This window comes from Colias croceus, chromosome 9 (genome assembly GCF_905220415.1).
Source record: "Colias croceus chromosome 9, ilColCroc2.1".
Taxonomy (NCBI): domain Eukaryota; kingdom Metazoa; phylum Arthropoda; class Insecta; order Lepidoptera; family Pieridae; genus Colias; species Colias croceus.
This window is the reverse complement of record NC_059545.1, coordinates 10,438,138-10,463,513: the sequence shown is the minus strand read 5'-3', so window position 1 is coordinate 10,463,513 and position 25,376 is coordinate 10,438,138. Positions and strand designations below refer to the sequence as shown.

General features: G+C 33.5%; 2 protein-coding genes across 3 annotated transcripts in view; one reads left to right on the top strand and one right to left on the bottom strand.

The window, feature by feature from the left end:
• LOC123694125 (protein trapped in endoderm-1) overlaps positions 1-25,376 on the top strand; it is a 48,885-nt gene that overhangs the window by 2,463 nt on the left and 21,046 nt on the right. For both annotated transcript variants that reach the window (XM_045639436.1, XM_045639435.1), the window contains exons 2-4: positions 10,520-10,790; positions 22,533-22,665; positions 24,245-24,358. In XM_045639436.1, the coding sequence (XP_045495392.1) occupies positions 10,694-10,790; positions 22,533-22,665; positions 24,245-24,358 (344 nt within the window). In that variant the 5' untranslated portion in view covers positions 10,520-10,693. The remainder of the gene's footprint in view (positions 1-10,519; positions 10,791-22,532; positions 22,666-24,244; positions 24,359-25,376) is intronic.
• On the bottom strand, positions 857-1,437 carry LOC123694588. Its single transcript, XM_045640056.1, has 2 exons — positions 957-1,437; positions 857-897 (listed from the first exon to the last, which is right to left on the bottom strand). Exons 1-2 carry the CDS (start codon positions 1,435-1,437, stop codon positions 857-859), a joined length of 522 nt encoding a protein of 173 aa, XP_045496012.1.

Below are 25,376 nucleotides of genomic sequence, written 5' to 3'. Positions count from 1 at the left end.
CGCCTAGTAGTTCCGGTTGAGACGACACAATTTTGCCACTATCCGTCTTCAGCTTAGTCAACCGGCTTTGCCCAATAGATCCATCTCTTGCGAACACTTTTGAGCCTTTATTTCGCTGTATCGCTTCTTCAATGTTTTTCGTATTGAAGGAGCGGATATCGTGTCGCAAGGACTTTGTAATTCGTCTATTGAGCTGCCTATATGACTTCGCTTCATCGGAAGTATTCAGTAGCAAAGAGCGTCGCTCTGCCAGGAGCTTGAGGGTATGGTCGGAAAGTTTTTGTGTTCGATTCTTACGGGGAATCTTGCAGTGATGCAACCCTACCGTACGAATCGTTTCGATAAGCCTGTTGTTCATATCGTCCACAGATACGTCATCGCCTAGGCAAGCGAAGCGATTTTGGAGCTCGAGTTGAAAGCCTTCGGGGTTCTGAATTAGGGTGCGGAACGGTCGAAGAGTTGACTTAATCAAGCGAGACCTTTCGAGTTTCACATCTATATTCAATGTGCCTCTTACCATACGGTGATCGCTGCCGGTTTTGACCCTGTTGATCACAGAAACATCATTGAATATATGTCTCTTTGTAGTCATGATAAAGTCAATCTCATTCCTCGTTTTACCGTCGGGGCTTATCCAGGTCCACTTCCTATGCGGAGATTTCTGGAAAAAGGAATTCATCATGAAGAGTCCTTCTTTCTCCAGAAACTCAGCTGCCCAAATCCAAATTGCCCCACTCTCAACTCATCATCGCCTCTTTTGCCCAGTTTCGCGTTGAAATCCCCCATCACAACATTGAAATGTGTTTTCGAGGTGTGTATGGCTTTGCTGATGTCCTCATACATTACCTCCACATCTTCATCTGAGTGTGCCGAGGTGGGAGCGTAGACCTGAATCACCTTTAAAGAATATCTATCAGATATTTTGAGGATCAGGTACGCTACCCTGCTCGACACACTTTCGATGGATATGATGTTGTTAATGAGGGGTCTGCGAACGATAAACCCTATTCCACCTTGGGACTGTTGGTCGCCCTCCCGGTAGAAGAATAAATTACCGGATGTCAACGTTATCGTGTCCTCCCCCTGTCTTCGGACTTCTGATAACCCTATGACATCCCAGCGTAACTTACTCAATTCTTCTTCCAGCTCAACAATCTTTTCGTCCGTCCTCAACGTGCGTGCGTTGTATGTTACCAGGGCCAGGGGTCGTCGGGAGTGGTAGCCGGATCGCTTCCGGTGATTCTTAGCACCCCTTGCCCCGCCGTTACCATGGCCGCTACCGTAGCCAGGAATAGCGGAGCTGCCGGGTACTAGGGGCCTGGTTGTTGTTGCACTATTCATGTATTTTATGTGTATCTTTTTGGGGGGAAAGAATGCCAATACTCGCCACGCTTGGCAGGCGGGTTGGCGAGCGCAGTTGATGGTGGGGGAGATCATGCATAACGCTGCTGCCCGTTTGCATGTAGTTAACCCTTAGTCGCCTTTTACGACACCCACGGGTAGAGATGGGGTAGTGCTATTCTAGGCCGGCACCACACGGCATTTAGGTACTTACACACACAGTCATTTAGGTACTTACCAATTCCAAAATTATATTATAAGATAACTTTAGGAAATCGGAACTGAGACCAAATCTTCGAAGAGTCGATTAGATACAGTTCACCCTACGGATGTTCACCCCTTGTCCTTAAGCTAAAGCCACCCTTGTGTATTAGTATTATTTGGCCATATAGCCATGAAAATAAAGATTTAATCTGTATAATGTGAATGTGCATCGCGCTTTCGTATTATGAGATAACTTTACGGAAACAGAATTTTAAGGATGCAATTTTTTTATATTATGTGAAGCTTGTATATTGTAATTATTGTTACGTTTAATGACAATATGATAGTGATGATCATGATTTGGCGATGTTATTTCTTAAAGCACCTCACAGTTCACACCTATTTAGTTTATTGTAGGTATCTCCTCATTATAGTTTAACTTGTATCTAACCACCCCCACATATCATCATTACTATTAATCCTATTATATTAGGTGACACCTAGTAAAAAAATAACACCATTCCTCTGTTAATAATCGTTACGTGACACTATAAAAGTATAAAATATAATGTCATAGGTCGGAAGTTATCGCGTGATCTTTCGCGGTATAAATTTTGCGATAAGTGTGCCAATTTCTTGCTAAAATTAATAATACACTGTATAATTAAATTTGTACTATTTCCTATTATGTACTACGTCTTGATTATAAGACCTACACTTGTATTTGTAGGCAAATAGTGAACTAGATCGGTGTGGAATGTGGATACCATATTTGACAAGAGACCTAAATATATATGCTAAAAGTTCACACATATCTATGATTCATACAACCTTCTATAATTCATTATTATGCAAGCAAAATTGTTCATGTTTGACAAAAAACGTACTCCCACTAACAACCTCATATAAACTCAAATAACATTCGCGTAGACGCGCAGAAGTGACTGATTTTGGATTTGAATAAAATTGCCACAGAGACAAATTTTAGTTTGACTTTAGAACATAAACTAGTTACCTACTATCATATTATACGAGTAGGGCGAAATTTCTCCATGCTATGATATTATATTTAAATATTCTAAAGAATAAATTAAAATATTTCGTAAAGTCTGAAAGAAAAAATTATTTGGATCGTAGGTATTCAGTTAAGAACAACTCATTACAGTTTACTGCTACCAAATTATATTATGCTTTCATTTAACATCACATTAACCAGCCTTGCTTTTCCCATCTTTACTCACACTTGTTCAGCTTCGCTTAATTAAGACCAACTTTTTAGTTAGTTCGTATTATCATAACTATGGTAATTCGTCATAAATACCTCAGAATAAGATGCCCCTACCTTGTTCCCGATAGGGCTCTGTTAATTTGCCTAATTATGAGCACATACTTAGTTATGAAATTAGGTTAAATTGTGAGAAATACTGGGAAAATATGGGTAAATTAGTTTTAACGGGTATGAGGTAAAAATGTATGAAAGGTAATCTATTTAATGTCATACTACCTATAGTATTTGTACCTGAAGTTTTCTTTGCGGTTGCGGTAGAAGCCACATTCAGCTTCATGGTTAATTTAAGTATGGTTTTGGCAAATGCATAATTAATTAAAGTAAGTACCTAATTTATGTCGATAAAGTGTTGATTTTGTTTTGAATATGCAGCTATTAGAAATAATTTTACAAAGTTACACATTAAATGAAAGCTTGAACGTTATTTAATATTTTGCAAAAAGGTCAGTCGGCTGAGGGGATGTTTCACCGGATTATCTGTTTGCAATTTTATATAACTGTAGGTTACGGTAAATCCCGTTATTAGCTTTTCAAATAATTATACACAAGCAGTTAGCACAGATATGCGTAACGAATTGCGCGCACAATGAAAGAATTGGCACAGATAATCATAGCATAAATTGGCGTACTTCTAGCCATAAATTGAGCATAGAGGATAGAACGCGGTGGTCATAACATAGAGTATTTACGGCGTTGCGTCACAACAACACTAATTGCCTAGGCTGCCCCACATAGTGACTAATTAGTAGACGCAATTGTATTTTGTCTTATGATATGGATACTGCAACCAATTACGTGTTACATGGAAAATAAAAGGATTCGTTATTTAATTTTTGTAGACACTTTTTCTGCAAAATACTTATTTGCATACGAGAGACCACTTATATTATGTTTAGTCTGTAAAAACGAAATCCCGTTCTTTACTGCAATTCAACCCTTTAAAATTTGATGTAAGGGAAAAAGAACCAAAGTTCTTTAAACTTCTATGTATACCTATTTCGAAATTATTTCATCAGAATCCATTTAGCGGTTAGGTGTTAAAACTCAAAAGTGCCAGACAGTGAGAGTTACTCTTATTCATAATATGAACATAGATTAGCCGTTTTGCCCAAAATATCCTACATTAAAGAAAGTACTCTCCTTACTCTCTTTTCTTTGAATTGAGACTTCTCTATTTTTCGGATTGAGATAAAAGAAGTAGTTAACCAAACTCTCCTAATTGGCAGGTACCTACCCTGCATAACATTTTTCGATTAAATGTTTGTGAGAGACATATTAATATTACAAAATTACTGTTCAAAACCTAATACAAGTATTTAGATTCTATACTTTTCGAGATATTCTATTGTTATGTAAATATTCCGTTCTAAGTATATTCGCGTAAGCTGTCTTCGGAAAGTGCATTTGCCCGATGAATTTCAACAAATATTTACTTTACAATAACATTATAAAATATACACAGTGTTATTTCAGTCTCCCTGTTGCATTGTTCATCTAGAAAGATTTTGTGGTAAATTTTAAACTCTATATTTACTATATTTTTAGGAACTCTACAGTGAATATTTTTGATCAGAGATGTAATAACAGACAAGCAGTTTTTGTACTTACATTATACATACCTATTTACACAATTTTTTAATTTTTTTATGATACTTTACTAAAAATATTTAGAATTATGCTAAGTTATATTACAACGAAAGTTAAGTCCTATCCATTATAATATCACATGAAAGTAAGTATGTATTTAAAAAATTATATTTTCAGAACTCAATGGCGATTGGGGTCTATAAAATTAAAAAAATATGACGATAATGATAAAGTACAATCAACCTTCTCAATAGTTTAAAATAACAAGTCAATTCGATATCAATAACGGTTGAATTTATTTACGCAACCGACCATCATTGCATTGAATGATCTCTACCCAAAATACAAGCACTCGTCTGCCGTGCTTTGCGTCATCGTTTCACAATCGGCCATTTTGTTTTTATATTTCCTGAAAAGTTTTATATTATTGGTGAATCATGATGCTCTTGGCGTATGTGACGTTATGTATGTATCGGAGTATAGTATAGCTGAGATTTTAAGACCTATGTGCAGGGTGTTAGTAATGACACGGTCAGCTAGACTGTGACGGGAGTCAATTTGAAATTTCTTTTATTGACCGATAACAGCAATAATTAATAGATAAGTTCCCACATCATAGCTTCTATCAATAACTTTTTTTTCAATTAAGTTTACCATAATAATTATCATCCTGGCTTAGCCTTTGATCCTGGAGAAAAACAGCCCTTCCCACTTCCTCAATCTACAACGTTGTAAAAATTTCCTTCAATCGATTGCTGTGTTTCGTGCACAGACAAACACAAGTAACTACATATAGACATTAGTACCTATCAACAAGTTTAAATGCAATCGAAGCATAAACTGGGATAAGGGATAACAATAATAATTTAACCCCATAAAGCTATTGTATCGTCCCCTAATCGACACGACCTTGGGTAAACAATGGCTCACCACACCTTGTGCTCGACACCAAAAGCTCGCTTCTCTCATGAATGCAGATGTCATTCGGGTTTGGATATTCATACTAGCTTGTTGAATGAATGAATGAAAAATTATTTATTGTACACCATATAGGATACATTTTATAAACTTAACAATAAATTAATCAATGTACAGAAGGCGTCCTTATCGCTGGCAGCGATCTCTACAAGGCAACCCAAAAAAAGACGATTGTTGCATACGGATTTACGAGTCAGGTTCAACTATAGACTCTTTTCAGCTGCCAATTCATAAATCCATTGAGGACAAACATTGTGACACGAGATTTATATATATTAAGAAAGATGTACAGCAATAACGCCCTATATTATAAAGATCCAAGGTACAAATCATAAAAGCAATTTATTGAAGCCTTAAAAAAAACCTATTACTGTAGTCTGTAAGAGAAGTAACATACATCGACTAACTTTCTATAACATTTTGGCCTACTGAAACGAATTGAATGTTTATCGTTTAATCTGTATAATTAATTTTTTATTATCATAATCGAATCAGATATTTTCGTATGTGCAAAATTTCGCTCTTGTTAGACATTAAAATAGCATAATATGACGACGATTAAAGATCGTACCTAACTAAAATAATAACCAATGATAAATAAATATTAGTTCTATGATATTGTGTGTCGGCTCTTAGCAAATTAGTCACAGAGCAAACAACGCTCAATCGAATTGAATTGATATCTGCCATTACGCTGAAAGCCTTCGCTTGTTGTATTTTATACTGTAATCCTGATGTATTTTCAAGTGAAACTTCTTTAGGCGCGTTGAGGGTAAAATTTCAAAGTCGCATCATGACAATACTGTGGTCTGTGAGTTCTGTGACGTCATGGAGCAAGGCGACGATTTGTGTATCTTTCAATCTTGCCAAAGAAGTTTCACTTCTGACACGTGTACTCAGACGCTCTTTTTTATTAGCTATGTATAACTAGAAATTTACATGAGTTCATTATTTGTATCAAAATAAAAACAAAAGGGTTCAATGTAGTGAGTGACAATAACCAAATATCTTCATCTATGTTAACTACATAGTGTTAACCAACATCAAAAATAATTGACATTATGAAGAAAGAAGAATTGTGCGTTCACACGAAATAAACTAAAGTCTTCTATCAAATATGGATAGATGGCATGTTAGGTTGTTAGATTTAATATGTACAAATAATTGGGCTTCTAAATTTTAATCGAATAAATAACTTTTTAGTTATAAAAAACTAGAACTAAACCGTCTAAATTCGAATCTATTATTATAAGAGATAAAGAATCTTACATAAATACTACAATAACAATAACAATTAATAACTGATATGATGATATCGCGGTTATTGGTTAACTATTTTACGATTCAAATGGATGAACTAGCTTCTGCCCGCAACTTCTTTCGCTCAAACTTAATTTCATTTCTCCATATGAAAAATATGAACTCACTGTCTCTTTTAAATTTCCATCGCGTTGTTTTTAAGAATCAAATTATAAGGTTCTCCTTTTTCAACTTTTAAATGTCTGTAAAAAATTAACTCAGTATGAGAAGAATTTCCGTTCCGTTGTCCGTTAAATATAAAAGGTTAAAGGACTAACTTATATATCACAAGGAAGAATTAAATCAAGGACCATTAAAATAACGACAAACATAACACTATACCAAATTAACATTAATATTTATCACAATATTATAAGAGACAATCTATCAGTCATTTACGGAAAGCAGAAATAGTTTATGCATTCAATAATAAATTACAGAAGCAATAAATTTGATAGTGTGGGCCGGCACTGACTTTAATCTCCTCCCCCAAGTTGACCGGTTTTTGACCAACTGTGAAAAGGAGTATTTTACAAGTATTTATTCAGTTTTGTGTATATTGTAAAATCTGTAACGACATTATTTTAGACTGTTATCTATATCGGTTTATTTACAAAATTTTCGTCATATCGGCTAATAAAATTTATTCGGACTGAAATTTTAACTATCTTAGGGTAAATATATTATTTCTTTCAAATACTTGCATATAAATAAGAAACAAATTCATGTAAATATTTCCAATTCTCATGATTTAAATGTAATGTAATGAGAATTTATTTAGCTGATCCAAACCTTCTAAAATTCCAGTCTATCATATTTGACTCAGAATTATGTAATTACGTACTCATTAAATCTCATTCTTTAAACTCTCTCATTAATACATGGTATGAAACTAAAAATTCGTCAAAGGGAAGTCCAAGTCACCTTCAAGATGTTACTCATTGGTGACTGTGACTAATATACAGGATACGAGTGACCACTTTCGAAATAATCTTAATTGCATCCAACTAATGCAACGGCCATATTTATAGTATTTCGACCTTAATGGCTTTTATAGTTCTGGAGGGACCTCCGTGGTAGGCTTGAGCTAATACTTAAGTGAATTCTTAATAATAAGCTTCAATGCTAAATTAAAATATGTACCTACTTACTATTAGCACTTATAAGAGGTAGTTTCAGGATGAGGTATAGGTCAATCATTTTGTATCTATTTCTCATATGAATTTTACTTTGTGATCGATGCTCTGTACCCAATGTTTTGATTAGTCGTCATAGAGAAAAGAACCCGGACCATTCGTTTATACGCAGAATATATCTATTTACTTATAATGTATAACGATTCTCGTTTCTTTCTTGTGATTTGATATTCTACCTCACTGGATACTGCTATTATAGCAAAAGTTAGGAAAATATCGCGTCTGTATGTAATTCAGCTCAGAGATAATAATATAGCCTAGATTTGCACAAAGACGATTTATTCTTCGCGAGTAGAGCCTACATCTATAATATCTATAAGAGAAACATCTAAAACCTAATGAACTGAAACGAATGTAAAAGTATTATCAGAAGGAAAATCATTTCTTGAGAGTTTCTAATTCTAGAATAAATATTAGTTAATTTAGATCCTAAAAATTACAAATTACGATTTTCCTCAGACTTACCTTTTGTGACGTCGTATAATTAATTGACGTAGTTTGAGACGTATTGAATGTAGGTATTGAGGGCACATAAACAGGTAAATCCAATTTTAATAGCCTTCATGTATTAGTCAAATAAAAACATTTGCAGTGACTAAAATATTAATCCTGAAAAAACCAGTATTAATAATAATTTACGAGAACATAAACAATGTGGTAACATGAAAACACCAATAAAATCAGTTCTTTAAAATAAAATATTATTTGCCTAATCTGTATTGTGTGTTACTTCATATCACAACATCTTTACTCTTAATGTAACCTAACCCTAACAAAAGGAGATGAAGTATTGATTGAGTTTATAATAAACACTTCGTAAACTGTCAACATTTTTATGGAGTTGTCCCTAAGAGTTGTCCATAGTCAATAAATTATTAGTGGGCATTTGCTCTGAATTGCTTTTCAATGTAACTCAAATGTACTGATAGTGCTTTCGAAACTTTTATAGATGCATATTTTTTACGGACTATTCCATTTGATAAACTAATAGGATTTTGGTTAAGATAAAGAATACGTAACTACCTAGGTAAAACCTTTATTGTACTTATTTAATGTCTACATAGAATAGGTTCTTTTCTTAAAACAGGTTGAGCAGAAGGAAGGAAAATACTAAAAGTATACCTAAATTGTCATCAAGGATTAAAAGATGTTACAATATTTCATACTGGTACTCCCTAGAAAAAGCTCTTTTCTTCAGAAAGGCTGTAATTAGCAGAAGGAAGGAAATAAGGAAGAGCATTCCATACCTTCAGGCTTGTAATTTTCTTCATTTGCACATATCCTTTGTCACACAACACCAAAGATAATTGAACCTTACACTCTGAACATAGAGCCCAATATCGAAATCCATAGCTTTGACTGCAGCTATATAGTACTTACCTTTGATGGGAAACTATTTTAAGCATCCATTGAGTGCACACATTAGGTGTCCAACGCACACTGATGGTGTCATTTATATTCACAGTCACGAGCTGGTTGGACTATAAACTTCGCCCTTGACTTGGGGCCTTCTGCTAATACTTTTACTTTTAATTGTTTATTAATATTATGAAGTGATCAGATGCTTGCATTTGGTTAAACTTAAACTCTAAGCATAAACTATGTAGCGGATTTTCAACATTTACATTTTAATAATATAGGTTTCATTGATGTAGAATCCTGCAAACAAGTTTATCTGATACATTTTTTTAAAGTATGATTTTGGAATAACTCCAATAAAAATTATCAGTCTGTTTTCGTATGATTACTTAACTATGTAATTACTACCATATGCCTTTTCCCTTTAAAGTCAAGTAGGTAACTTAAAAGTGAAAACAAAAGAACACAGTTACACATATTTTAAGTACAGGCCATTAACATCAAAACAACGATAATTAAAACGATAAGCATATTCATACCTGCATTTCTACACCACTTCCATAATTGCTTTTTTAACCATAGAGTTTCTGTATGGTATAATGGAACCATAGAGCATAGACGCATCTCGGTCTATATGCTCTTATGCATGTCCGATGCGTATCTGTGTCAATGGAAATGGGCATAGTGTTTTGTATGTTAATACGGGAAGCGTGTTATCCTTTCGTGCGAGATATATGTAAATAGATGGTAATGTAGCGACTTGTGAGGGAATTAATGAGTATCACTTATTCACTCGGCATTTCATTGTACACGTTCACCATGACCAGTTATCGAGATTATTATGTCATAAAAATTGTGGGCTTTTGAAATATTCCATGCATATGCAATGGATTAGTATATAGTAGGGTCACAGATTACTAAATAATTAGGTACCTACGCAGGGCTGTGAACTTGACGAAGATTCGATCTCAATTATAATCATGTTGTTTTTAAAATGATATTTTTTACAGTACAACGTTGTGCCTGTTTACTTTTTTATCCATTCAATTTTATTATAAACATTCTAGACATCATTTAAATAAGTTTATAAACAGATTTCAAAATAAACACTTACAAACATCTCTTATAAAGTTCAAAAACAATTTAAGTATTCACACCCTTTCCAATATGTCATCTCAAATGAAATTTTAAAACAAAACAAATTTCACACACATAATAACCAATTAAGGGTCGACCATAAATATTTCAACACTTTATTTCTTTACAGATTCATGCCGCGCATTCAACAACATCCAGATGGCACGTAAGAAAGCAGTGCATAATTTATGGTTTTAAAAAAGAAACATTCGAAAAAGGAATGTTTTCAAAAAAGGAATGTCATTCATATTGTGATGTGTGCTTGTGTGGGTTTTGAGTGATGTGCCAGTGATTTGTCGATAAAATGGATGTGAATACAACGCTTGCGACGATATACCCGCGCGATGCGACGATCATGGCGGCGGTGTGTGCGTGCATTTTTAGTGTGGTTGGAGTTATCGGTGAGTTCCATTTGTTTATATTTTATTTTTAAGAAATTTTCCGTTTTTTTGTTTAATGAGATAAAAATATATACTAAACGCAAGGAAAAACGCATATCTAGCCAACTGTGTAAAAATAAAAATCTATTTAATGTATAATGTTTAATATAACGATAAGCATTATTCATACCTCAGGAGTCTATAAATAGATTACACCAAAAATATGTAACTACTTAACTCTATTTCAATCAATGTTTGTCTAAAATCATAAAGATTGTATCAGCCATCACAATTCACAGATACTATACGAACTTTCTCATTTATAGTATGTATTTGTAGAGATGTATTACTGTTTAATACACATCTATTTCTATAAATTAATATAGTAATGGCTCAGAATACCTAATAGTACTACGTACTAATGGATTAAACAGCTCAATGCACTTGTACTTGATAAATATCCAATAATGTGTTTACCGAGTGCCCGAAGTTTGTTTACATAGACGATTACCTAACCGAGCCATAAAATACCCAATGTAAGTAGATCCTATTCAATATTTATATTGCTCATTCAAAAGACCGGTATTACAATGGCAATTACTCGTTATGTATTTGAATTATTAATTATCAATTACTCAACGCTAAGTAAGTATTTTGTATTTGGTTTTAAGTATACGAGGGTATTCAGAAAGAAGACTTGTAGCGGGTTAAAAATAAATTTAGGAATTGCAATGCGTGCGTTCTGTGCGTTATGTATGCGTTCGAAATGTCGAGATTCAATAATATGATAGTTAGATCGTGCATTAATTCCGTTATGTACCTACTAACGACGCGAATTAAAATTATATTGTGATATAATATGATCGGTATTATGACTGTTTTAAAGTAGTAAAGTATATTGTTTGACTATGATGCGAATTAAAACAAAATGTCACGTGTAATGATAGTTCTGTCTACTGTTATATAGTCTAATAGCCAATTATTCTGTAAGATGACGCTTCAAAGCTATAGTTATAATCACATTAAGGTATGTACAAACTGAGAATCGGATTCCATTTACCTACATTGAGAAACAATATAGTAAAGAAAAGGTGAGAGAGTAGGTATTGAGTGCACAATAAAAGGGTAGATAGGTCTTTTCTTTTTGATTTTGAAAGAACACGTATATTAATATTTCTCAATAAAGGAACTGAACGAGGCAGCTTCCTAAGCTGTTAAAATAAATGAATACAATGATAAACCGACCGGTTGATACATCATTTCACCCCATTACCTCTAAGGTAAACGCACTTAACATATGACGTAATAAAGTAAACAAAACAGACTCCTGACCGATATTCTTCCGAGCACTTAAAATGCAATCCATACTAATATTATAAATGCGAAAGTAACTCTGTCTGTCTGTTACTCAATCACGCCTTAACTACTGAACCAATTTGCATGAAATTTGGTATAGAGATATTTTGATACCCGAGAAAGGACATAGGATAGGTTTTATCCCGGAAATCCTACGGGAACGGGTTTTTCTTTGAAAACGCGGGCGAAGCTGCGGGCGGAAAGCTAGTAACTTTATAAAACTTCCACACAATGTAAACACGTAAACGTCAATGGAACAGTTACAAACGATGTTTATTTGAATCGATATTCCAAATATTGACTCGATGTCGATAACCCGAATGCATCAGGTGCATCCCTTATCAGTCAAGTGCTATTCGTAGATAAATGTGGTTATAGATAATCGCCTCAAATGGTTTGTTTACTAATAGTCTCGATCACAGATAATATAATACTAGTTTCGATAGATAACATAAAGTTGGAAATTAATCGAGATTAAATTTGTTTGAAATAATGCTTATTGAAATATGTATAATAATAAAATAATGATAACAATGTAGTAGGTACATATTTTGTGTCCCTTCGTCCAGCATACTCACCATGGAATCCTGATATTTCATGAATGTCAAAAAACTGTTCTGAAATAGTGCTAAATAGTGCCCAAAGGAAAAAAATAGTGCTCTTGTACTTGCGAAGTTATAGCCATAGTTCGATGAGTATGCTGGACGAAGGTTTCGCCCAGCATACTCACCTGCGTCCGGAGAATCTGTATACGCTTCAAACATAATTCATACTTCAAAAAATAGTTCCCAAATAGTGCCAAACGGTGCCCAAAAAGAAAAAACAGTGCTCGAATAACTTCGGAGTTACAGGCTTCGTTCAGTGAGTATGCTGGGCGTAGGTTCTACGCCCAGCATACTCACCTCAGTGTGCGAATATCGAACGAGCTATAGGTACAATTTACGTCTCAAAAAATTGTGCTTGAAATAGTGCCCAATATCAGTCCAATTTTTGCTTGACTTTTGACCTAGAAAACCACTAAATTTGATTGTAAACTTCTACATACATTACATTGAGTACAGTCGAATACAATATTATTAACTTTCTTTCTAACAATTTTTGTCTTGTGTAAATTATTAATTGTCTATGTAAGGGAGTATTTACTTTAGAATCGCAATATTATTAATTACACATTATTTTAATAATACTTTATAATAATATGATTAAGCCTTCGCGCGTCGCATGGGACCCCGGTAGCTAGGAACAATGATTTTATATATTTTGTCTAGATCACGGCGCTTGAAGGATTAAGATATCAAATGAAGTAAATCATGCATGAAAAATAAAGTTGCTGTTATTAATGCTTACATTACAACTGACAAAATTATTCAAAATAATCATTTTCCGGATCAAGGACGGTACCACAACGTTTACGGAATTGACCTGTATTCCTCATGTGATAAAGTTCAATATAGTGTGGCAGTAATGGATGCACGTAAGGTCAATAGGTATGGGGCTTACGACGCGCGGCGCCCGCGACGCAAATGAATATGTTTATGTTTAAATACTAGATGGCGCTGCCCTAACATCTTACGATTATTAGACAAGACTGATCTGTATTTTGAAGGTGATAAGGGTCCATTTTGTGTCACAAAGCAATCGAAACGAACAAGCGCTTCTCAGTTTCTTTGTTTGTTTACTTCGTCGCACATCATTATAATAACGCCGGCTTTTGAGTTTGACTACATAGTGGGTTGCAAAACCAAACAATGTGTTGGTGATGTCATTATTTACCTATATAAAATTGTGTATCTAGTACGTAATCAATATAGGAGCTGCACCCAAATCAGTAAGTATATTTCAATTTATAATAGTGGCATTCAACTAAATTGATTTTACACTCATTCATTAATTGCACTGTAAAACTAGGTAGCAAGCGAGTTGTTTTTTACAAAAACACGTTCATTTTTTCGTTGAATATGACACTGTACACTTAAAATTAAGGACATGCTTAAGAAGTTTTTAAAATGGGTACCTACTTAGTTACTTTTTTAAAGGTTTGATGTAGGTAGGTACACACATAATAACGTAATGTAACTTGTTTGTTTATCTAATTGGATCTCAAATACCTATTTATATACCTACTTCTGCGGAGGCCTGGTTTTATCCTCCAATTCTACTGGAAATGAAACACTGTCTTATTTGCTAGGATATAATTTACTTTTCTTCAATTTTTTTATTACAAGCTTGTCCTCGTTACCCGTCAGGATCTGTTCTCGTCTTAAGTTCACGTTAGTTACATTTCAATATCGAAATAGGTAGAATCAGTCAGCGCGAGCGTCGGTAGTAAGTATAAACGTAACTATAGAATTAACACAGATGTATTTTTTAGATAATATGACGTGAAGTGAAGACTATTACCGATTGTCATCCGGATTTTTCAAGATATTAATTTTATTGGCTGCAAATGACTGTTTTTATTCAGACGAACACACAATGCAATGAAGTAATAGACTTCATTTACGCTTAAAGTTTCATTCATTTATTATTATTTATAAAATATATAATAATGCATTTAATCGAAAGTTTTTGACATGTGAGAAAATACCATAATTATTTCCAATAACATGAAGTCTACAATTAGAAAGTTTAATATTTTTGTCCAAAAACATGTGTCGACGACTGTACCCCATTTTACGTTAGTATGTAGAAGTTTACATTAAAATTTAATGGTTTTCTAAGTCAAAAGTCAAGCAAAAATTGGACTGATATTGGGCACTATTTCAAGCACAATTTTTTGAGACGTAAATTATACCTATAGCTCGTTCGATATTCGCGCACTGAGGTGAGTATGCTGGGCGTAGAACCTACGCCCAGCATACTCACTGAACGAAGCCTATAACTCCGAAGTTATTCGAGCACTGTTTTTTCTTTTTGGGCACCGTTTGGCACTATTTGGGAACTATTTTTTGAAGTATGAATTATGTTTGAAGCGTATACAGATTCTCCGGACGGAGGTGAGTATGCTGGGCGAAACCTTCGTCCAGCATACTCATCGAACTATGGCTATAACTTCGCAAGTACAAGAGCACTATTTTTTTCCTTTGGGCACTATTTAGCACTATTTCAGAACAGTTTTTTGACATTCATGAAATATCAGGATTCCATGGTGAGTATGCTGGACGAAGGGACACCATATTTTCATTTTGTGTGCGTTCCCAGACGTAAAAAAAAACCACATAAAATTAGAAGCAGTCAGTATCATTGACAAAATAATGGCATATCGTTACTAATTCAAACACAGCTTTCGTAATTTAATTAACAATAATATAAAGTGCCAACACATGTTCTCATTAATTTTATGGGCCCAACTGTCTAACCAGTAAACTCAGAGCTCACTATTTTATGACATGTCTGATGCAGAAACCAAAATGTAACTTTATCTTGACTCAAACCTATTTTGAGACATGCATAGTTTCAATTGAAGATTTAATTGTAGAAATTAGGATCACGCTGTAAACTGCGCACAAAAACAATATATTCCTATCTTTCTACTACCTATATAAAATTCTCGTGTCGAGGTGTTTATTTTATAGTTAAACTCCACCGAACGGCTTGAGCAATTCTCATGAAATTCGGGAATATTTTTGTCATATTTTGAATCTATCAGTCGTATTAGTATCTCTCACCTCTCTTAATATGTAATTGTCTTTTTTTAAGATAATATTAAATGGTTAAAACATAACGGAGGAGAATTCAAGAAATAGCAGTTAGTACATTTTCACGGTTGTCCCGAGCAACAGGAGATAATAACGAACTATTTACTATATTAATAGAGTTAACAATCACAGGGTGAAATAAAAACTGATTTACTATTTGATACATACATATGTTACAGCATGACAAGCTTGTTTCGTTTATAGATTGAATAAGGGGAGCGGAATATTAGGGAAATAGGAGGTAATGTAGTTCGAAATAAAACACTCAATTAAGGGTTTAAAAGGCGATTTATTTATGGCGCTGTTAAAGGTTTCGGCACGTTACAGCTATATTTTAATTTCTTAAAGTGTCTCGCTAAAACTAGTTAATAAAAAAGTATAGTTTATTAAGTTATTGCCTTCTTAATTCAGAATTTAAAAATCACAGATGAATTATAATAAAAACATTAGCAATTATTAACACATATACAATTAAATTTGCTAGCCACAATACACTTTAAATTTAAGAATATAATAGATTGTTGAGTGTAACATATTTGTACAAGGTACGATGGGATTGACATCATTCTTTTGGACAAAAATCCCTAAATACCGAAATAAAAAAAGGTAAGCTTTTAATTCTAATCCGTCAAACCAAAAGGAAAAAGCAATAAACTTTATCAGAACAGAAAACTAATTTAATTACCCAACGTGCATTTAAGCAAATAGAATAATAAATTAACAAGTAATTACACAATATATAGCTATATATTAGCCACCCGACGTCGCCCATTGCTCTATTATGGTAAGCAATTAGCCACCCCGTAGAAAACTGTTTGTATTGATAGAGATAAAAATAAATGTAAATGGATGGGAATTTTTTTTTGTTTGTTGGAAGTACAACATGGGGTTAGAAGTTTTTGAAGTGAAAGGTCGCGTCATGGCAATACCGATACATCATGACGCGACGGTATTGCCATGATCGTCGAAAATCGTTGGTATCTTTGAATCTTCCCAAAGAAGTTTCACTTCTTCTTTTTTTGTCTTTATTTATAAAAGTAAGGTTTATAGTTAATAATTTGTGTGTTAAGCTTTTCAAAACTTTTTTAGTTTAAAAAAATAAAAAGTTATTAAAAATAACTAATACAAAATACCAGTGCAGCCTCGGTTGACGACTCATTACTGTAAAATACATTTTTGTTATTTCTATTGCAACAGTCAACACATATATGTTAGAGCGTGGTTGTATTACGTATTGAAATACTGATATAATATTTCTTAGACATCTTTACTCGACCAAAGTCAAGACAAGAATGACCATAGAATACAATTACTCCTAGCGGAGAGAATGACTCGCAAGTGCAGACGACCGTCATTTATAGGACGATCAAAACAACTATTCGAGTGGCGTGACTCTGTGAGTCAGCGCAGGTGTTATTTTTGTTGTTTTGATCGTTATTTTGAATACGACATGAAATATTATTATAACTTGATAATTAAATGATTGTTAATACTTTTATTCAGTTGATTATTGTTTAAATAATTAATTAAGTTAATCAATTGATTTACTTTTAAAATATAATTTTATCGTTAAATTAAACGCGCTAACACGGCCATTCTGAAAAAAGCTCGTGCTCTGAGCGGTAATTCAAAACTCAAAATATCAATGATATCATTAAGTACATAATATTCAATTTATTTGTTTCTTTGTCCAGTTGTCAGACTAAACCACTGTCTGGATCCATACTGACAAGTGACAATCAGGTTATTATTATTTCCCGCCCAGTTGTAAGACTAAGTCACAGAAAACCCGTACAGACAAGTGGCATTCGATTCTATTCACAGATTCTATTATTATCTGCCCAGTTGTCAGACTAAGTCACAGAAGACTCGTACAGACAAGTGACTGTCGATTGTATTATTATCTGCCCAGTTGTCAGACTAAGCCCCAGAAGACCCGTACTGACAAGTGGCAGTCGATTGTAATCTGCCCAGTTGTTAGACTAAGTCACAGAAGACCCGTACAGACAAGTGGCATTCGATTGTATTATTATCTGCCCAGGGGCCTTAGACAAACGTACGTAACGCCATGGAATAGAAACTGCTAACGCTAATTATTGACATAAGCTCATGACATTTTGGTAATGGTTCGATCACACTACCAACGACGCAGACGACCACGACCAAAGAAAATCTTGCCGAAATTTGTTCAAAATCAATATTAAAATCTCCCGTCATTCTGGTACTCAGGAATAAAAAAATTCGAGGTCAATTAATAAAAAGAAATAGGGTTTTTTGCGATTTTCGCCGAGACGGTAAGTTTATCATACAATCACCTGAACCAAAATGGTATATAATCTAATTATCTATAAAAAAAGGTTAAATACATTTTTTTCTAGGAGCCACCGTTTCTATGAAAAACCTGTTTGTTTATCCATTGATCTCAAATTTTTTTTTCCAAACACCAATACGACAGGAAATTCTTAAATTTCATTTTTAATTGTGTTTTGCACAATTTTATTTAATTGCGACTGGATGAAAATTTTGTTCGTGGTCGTCGTTGTCGTTGGTAGGGTGACCGAATCCTTATGCAAAACATCATACGCTTATGTCAATTTCTATCGATAGCGTATTCTATTCCTTGGCGTTTTGCCGTTTGGCTAAAGGCCCAGTTGTCAGACTAAGTCACAGAAGACCCGTACAGACAAGTGGCATTCGATTTGTATTATTATCTGCCCAGTTGTCAGAATAAGTCACAGAAGACCCGTACAGACAAGTGGCAGTCGATTATCATAATTAGATTCCATTACCGCTAACACGGTCATCTAAATTTGGCTTTGGTACTATTCTTACACGTACATAGGACACAATAGCAGTCTAGCAATTGCTTTTACTTTTCGCTTCATAGCAATCATTATCTTGTATTTTTGTGATTTGATGATATTTGTACATAGGATTCGATAGCTTATCGAGTTCTGCCAGCTGCGAACAGCGGCTTTATCTCATCTGGTTGTATCTCATCTCTCAAGTGATAACCATAAGTCCTGGAACATAATTAAAAGTTAAAACACAAGTTATAACGTCCTCGTACGTTCATTTGAAATGAGTACGGTAATTTATCTCGTGGTTTCAAAACAATGTATTAACACAAAATTAACCGCTCGGCCCAACTGACCTTATAGAACACCAGTCACATCCACATGATGAACTCAAACTCAAATATTGATTTATTCAACTGGACTTCGCTTAGAAGCGCTTTTCAATTGTCAAAATACAGAAAAATAATAATTTACCAACACAATAGCTTACACTGGGCGCCATCGAAGACACCACATTGGATTCAAATTCCCTGGGATCAAAAACTTATTATTTGCGACATAAGCACGTCGTTCGCTTACCACAATTAAAGGCTCAAATATCCTGGACAACCGCCCGGATTGCACATCACATTAATATTGATGAACTACATTACCGTTACAATATTCCACACCACAAAAATTTACTTCACACAACGCACAAGAAAACACACTTTGTGCGAGTTCCTTCATTCTTGTTTACTTGAAGTCAAATTCAATTCAATTATTTCGAAGCTTAGATTTTTCGAAGGTTGAAGTTCACAGTCGTATACTATCATGATGGTGACAGTGACAGTTGCACACTGTCACGTAGTATGATAGAAGAATTTGTGCCAGCCTGCCAGGATTCCGAGTAAGGGCTGGTTCATCTTCTACTTCTGATGTTAGAGCGTGGTTGTATTACGTATTGAAATACTGATATAATATTTCTTAGACATCTTTACTCGACCAAAGTCAAGACAAGAATGACTCGCAAGTGCAGACGACCGTCATTTATAGGACGATCAAAACAACTATTCGAGTGGCGTGACTCTGTGAGTCAGCGCAGGTGTTATTTTTGTTGTTTTGATCGTTATTTTGAATACGACATGAAATATTATTATAACTTGATAATTAAATGATTGTTAATACTTTTATTCAGTTGATTATTGTTTAAATAATTAATTAAGTTAATCAATTGATTTACTTTTAAAATATAATTTTATCGTTAAATTAAACGCGCTAACATATATCTAATTTTATCTAGATACTCTTTCAAATTAATTAAGAAGATTAGAAATAGTATTTCAATACTCATCGAACACCCCACCATAATTCGTAATCGACCCCAATCGATATATCTGCATCTAGGGGTCGTTGATGCTAAATGCAATTTTTATGTGCAATTTGTCACAATAATAATAGGGTGCTGTGGTCATTTTCACCCTATAAGTTAAATATATAGATTTATATGTAACGATTTAGATGTAAATCTGGAACTGTAGTTCAGAATTTTTGTTATTTATAATGCGATCTATGTAAACCTCAACTAAAGTTTGGAGCCTAAAGCCTCAAACTTAATTTAAAAGAAGCTTAAATTTTGTTACGTCTCAATATCCATAAATAGCATTTGTAAGGTCCTTGCATAAAAATAGATCGACGTTTGACAAATTAACAGCGTAATGGCTGCCGTCTTGTTCATTATGCCTGAAAGTACCATTCCGTGTTGTAGAAGAATTAACTATTTCTAATACAAAAATACCTGTGGAATTAAACATTATTGTAACTACCCATTTGTTTGCCAATTATCTCCAGGCCAAATTCCTTTAAGTTTTAGTTCAGCTACAAAGTGCAAATAGATTTCTAACTATTAGGTAGATATATGTAATACTAGCTGTGCTCCGCGGTTTCACCCGCATTGCTCCGCTCGTGTTGGCGTGATGATAATTATTTAGCCTTCCTCGATAAATGGGCTATCTAACACCGAAATAATTTTTCAAATCGGACCAGTAGTTCCTGAGATTAGCGCGTTCAAACAAACAAACTCTTCAGCTTTATAGGTAATATTAGTATAGATAACTTAGAATAGATTTCATATTAAAATAATATTTGCGAAATCCTCACATCTGTTTTCAATTAAAAATTAAAATGTCCGCTTAATTTTTAGTGGACCATTTTTAAAATAAAAAACAAATAATTATTTTTAAGTTCATCAACCCGGACGCAATCAGTCACATTGTGACAAGTGTCGCCATTAATGAGACGGTTCGCAATACATTATATAAAGATTATAAAATATATTATTTTTTAAATAGTTACCATTCATGATCTCGTGTAGAGAGGAAGTACTTGTATGAAAATTGTATAAATGGTTACAGTTTGTTGTTCGGGATTCAAGGAAATTGTTCAGGAACTGCTGATAAACGCGAAAAGTATCTAGCCTATACGTTTATGACTTATGCTCTACTAGAGCATAAGTCATAAACGTATATACTAAACAAAAAAAGTCTAGGCACAGAATGAAACCAGAAAATCAAACAAAAGAAGTCCGAAAGAAAGACAAACAAACCCCGCGTTTAGAATATTATAAAGATATTCATATAGGACTTGAAGATTTTTTTTAACAATTTTAAAACTAATGAACCTAATGAGGTTAGATACAACCGAAAAGCTATAATTTTCTACCTAGGCATTTTATTTGATGGTTGGTAGGTACATCTATGGTAATATGCAGTCACATATGCAGTAAGTATACCTAACGACGTCAAACACACAAAATACTTTCGAATACAACGGATATTTTTACACCGTTTATGACATCAAGCTACCTTCAATACAGACCAAATCTGTCCTAGACATGGTCTTTCACCTCAGCGGTGTGATATGGTCTCAACACCACCATGACTCAAACAAAGTCTAGTCGAAAATAATTTCACATAACCCGGCGCCAGTCATACTGTAGGTAATCGAGTGGCCAGACCACCACTTATACGAATTAAATCGATACGATGTTTTGGCTAATAGACGAGCTTCTAATTGAGCGATAGTACCATAAAATAATATGTTTACACGTGTTTTTGGGGGTAAAATTAACTTCATTTTTACTTTTTTTTATTTTTATAGTCCACGAAAAATTTGGCGGTATCTCGGTCTGTATGTATTCTTCGAGTAGTCTAGCTAACTATAACTGTAAAAAAACTTAACTCCCTTTTTTTAAGAAAGCACATGTAAAATGTACGCAACGGTCAAGTTTATGGCTAAAATATAAACACATAACTTTGTATGCAATATAAACTATAAATAGTCCAAAAACATAAATAAACTTGTTTAATATTGCACTAGATATAATTTATTTTGCGCAGTTGGCTATTCTCCGTTTTAATTGACTGTTCGCTAAATTCGGTCAGGAGGACATCATAGTCAGTTTGTGCAAATAAATTTTTAAACTGTCTGTTATAACGTAACAGTTATTTTAAACTTTTCTACAGTTAGTAGTGAACACTAACAGGTCCATAACATATGGGGAATATAACTTTAGACATTGAAATAGAAAGAGAAAAAAAAATTCTAACTAACTACTAAGGATTGATTTAATTTGACATCCTCTCGATGAAAAACCTTTCATCTTTTGAAGTAGAATATATTAAACAATTATATGGATAATAATAACTGCTCATAAATAAATTAACTAACATAAGACATTATTCAAAGTGATTTTCTGAATTTCTGCTTGATTCTTGTAATATAGTTCAAAAACTGCTTGACCGATTTCAACAATTCTGAATGTTTAGAAACCTACCTTTACCAAGTTACACAGGGCACTGGCCATATTCCTTCTTCAGGAAATAAATAGTGACATATTGTTATAAATTCTCTAAATAATCCATAAATTGCAGGTAACCTGATAACCACAGTAGCACTTCTAATGCACCCGAAGCTACGCGGCCACGTGACTACGATGTTCGTGCTTTCCTTGTGTGTGTCTGACTTACTGTTCTGCAGTATCAATCTTCCACTGACTGCTAGTCGGTAAGTTATTTAGCTTTTTTTAAATAATATTATTATAAAACTAGTAATTTTAGCACCCTACACAATAATAAGATCCTTGTTGGTAAACATTGTAACGATAAAAATATCACAAATATTCTTAAAAATTCGAAGAGAATTCATAAAGCAATACGAAATTGCTAAGTAGTTACACATTGTCATTTAGCAGTCATTGAAAGAATCAAAATCGTAAAAATCATTTAGTAACTTAATAAACAGCGTAATATATTAAATACAAAGTAGAATTTAAAATATGGGTAGACAGGTAGTTGCAATCGATACCATAACCAGCATATCCGGTTGTTTGTTGTTTTAATAATTATTTTTAATGCTTCATATTTTAATATCATTACATGCGCATACGCAGATGAAATAATGGCGTATTCTTCATATACGTCCGTATGTGCCCAATAAGGTAGTTAGTGGGTAGCTTGGTCATTCGATTAAGAAGTTACAATGAATTTACATAAATATATGCACAGGTTATAGATTTTTTAATAAAGTACCTATGACTATGAGAATTAAAGCTATTTGGTTATAATATCAGGTATATTAAGTTAAGATGATGCCCTAACATAGTTACTCGCACACTAATAAATGTTCGTACTAAACGTAAACAACCATTTTTGTTGAAATTAATTTAATCACAATGTCATTTATAATATGATTTTTTAACGCATAGGTCAGCTTACTTGAGCAACTATCTTATTAGCAACAAAATACTTATTGTTACTAAAAGCATAGTAAAAAAGAGCTAGAAGGCAATGAATATCCATAAGCTAATCAGCGGATGAAACTACAATCACACCACTAAATTCCCTATATCCTATCGGCACAACGATCATAACACAAACAAACATTGTTTATGACTCAATCGAGCTTCACGGAACCATGTGTATTCCATACATTTCATACAATGTGAAATTTGACGCGATACACACATCTGTCGTGCGCGTGCGCATCTATCAAAATATAACGAATCATATTGTTTTGACATGTTGAAAGACTATCTATTTTTTAATGTAGTAGCTATTTGTGGGAGACGATAATGGTTTAACTCGCGTAATTTTGGTTGTAGCTTCATTTAGATTATAGAGGTTCCTCAATGGGCTATCAAACTATTGCGATATAAAAGAAGCAAAAACTCTGATACAGTATTAAAATACTGTTTCATTATTGCATGTCTATCTTTATTTATTTGTCAGTTTTCACATTTTTTTTACTTTTTAAATTCGACCCTGTAGTTTCTGAAATTTACGTGAATATAGATACAACTACCAATGGTATGTTTGTAGTTTTGTATATATAATATCACTAGCTTACCGACCGCGGCTTCGCCCGCTTTCTCTAAAACTATCCTATCTCTCAAGTTGGATCAAACTGCACATGGTATGCGAATTTTATTATAATCGGTTAAGTGGTTTAGGAGTCCATTAAGGACAAACATTATGACAGGAGATTAAGATTGACAACTACAAGTTCCTCATGAAAAGCTTTTTTATTAATAATAGATTATTATATATTATATTTTATATAATACCTTAAACCTTTCACTTGGCAGGTACATAAAACAGGAGTGGGTGTTGGGACCTCGACTCTGCCAAATGTTCGCGTTCGTCTTCTATGGGAATGAAGCGGTATCACTTCTATCTATGGTCGCTATCACAATCAACAGGTAATTATTATTAAATATTATTAATAAATATTAAATAAATAAATATTATTGTTTATTTACTAATGTTTTTATTTAGTTAAAAGGCTAAATTTTGCTGAAATATATAAAATTTCTCTAATCCCATCCATATATGATATAATCCCATACAATTATTTATCATCATTCCTCATTTCTCAACAATTCTTAGCCTTAATTAAATAGTTAAGATCATTTCCACATGACCTAAATATGACATAATAAATGCTATAGGTAATCACTTAATAAGAAATAGGATTTCTCTTCAAGATAATAGTGGACGGTCGACGGATACCTTTTATACGTTCCATTAGGGCCAAAGGAATTAGCAGTACTGCTGATATACTCAACTGAAACTTGAAAAAGAATTTCACAATATTTCGCATTAGACCAATTAGAATAAACTGACTAATTGCTTTGTGACGAAATTCACGCGTCCTCTTAAAAGTAGCTCGTAACAAAACCTAATTTGCAAATTGTAAAAACTAATTATTATGTTCAAAACTTTTTTAGAACGTAGTTTGTTGTGTGATTGATTTTATGTATATGTATACATTTTTAACCGACTTCAAAAAAAAGGAGGAGGTTATCAATTCGGCCGGTATGTTTTTTTTTATGTATGTACACCGATTACTCCGATGTTTCTGTACCGATTTACGTGATTCTTTTTTTTTTGATGCGGGATGGTGTCGAATTGGTCCCATAAAAATTTTATTCGGATAGGCCCAGTAGTTTTTATTTTATGAGCATTTTTGTCTGTATTTGTAAATGTTGCAAGTGCAAGTTTGAAGTCGGTTGTTTTTAACGCAGTTATCTACTTGGCTGAAACATAAAGCTTTCTTTTCTGTCTTTGATAAAATTTCTATAACATACATAACTATTTCTGCTTGCCTCGGCCCTTCCCGGGTAAATGAGTGACAAATTATGGTATAAACGCATTAGATAATTCTATGAAAAATTGCAACATAAAATGTTACATTCGTTGCAGTTTTGACCATACTAT

Coding starts and splice junctions, on each gene's coding strand:
- LOC123694588 (XM_045640056.1), bottom strand. CDS start 1,437: ATGATCTCCCCCACCATCAACTGCGCTCGCCAACCCGCCTGCCAAGCG. Junction 898..956: donor CAACATCATATCCATCGAAA/GTGTGTCGAGCA, acceptor TATTCTTTAAAG/GTGATTCAGGTCTACGCTCC.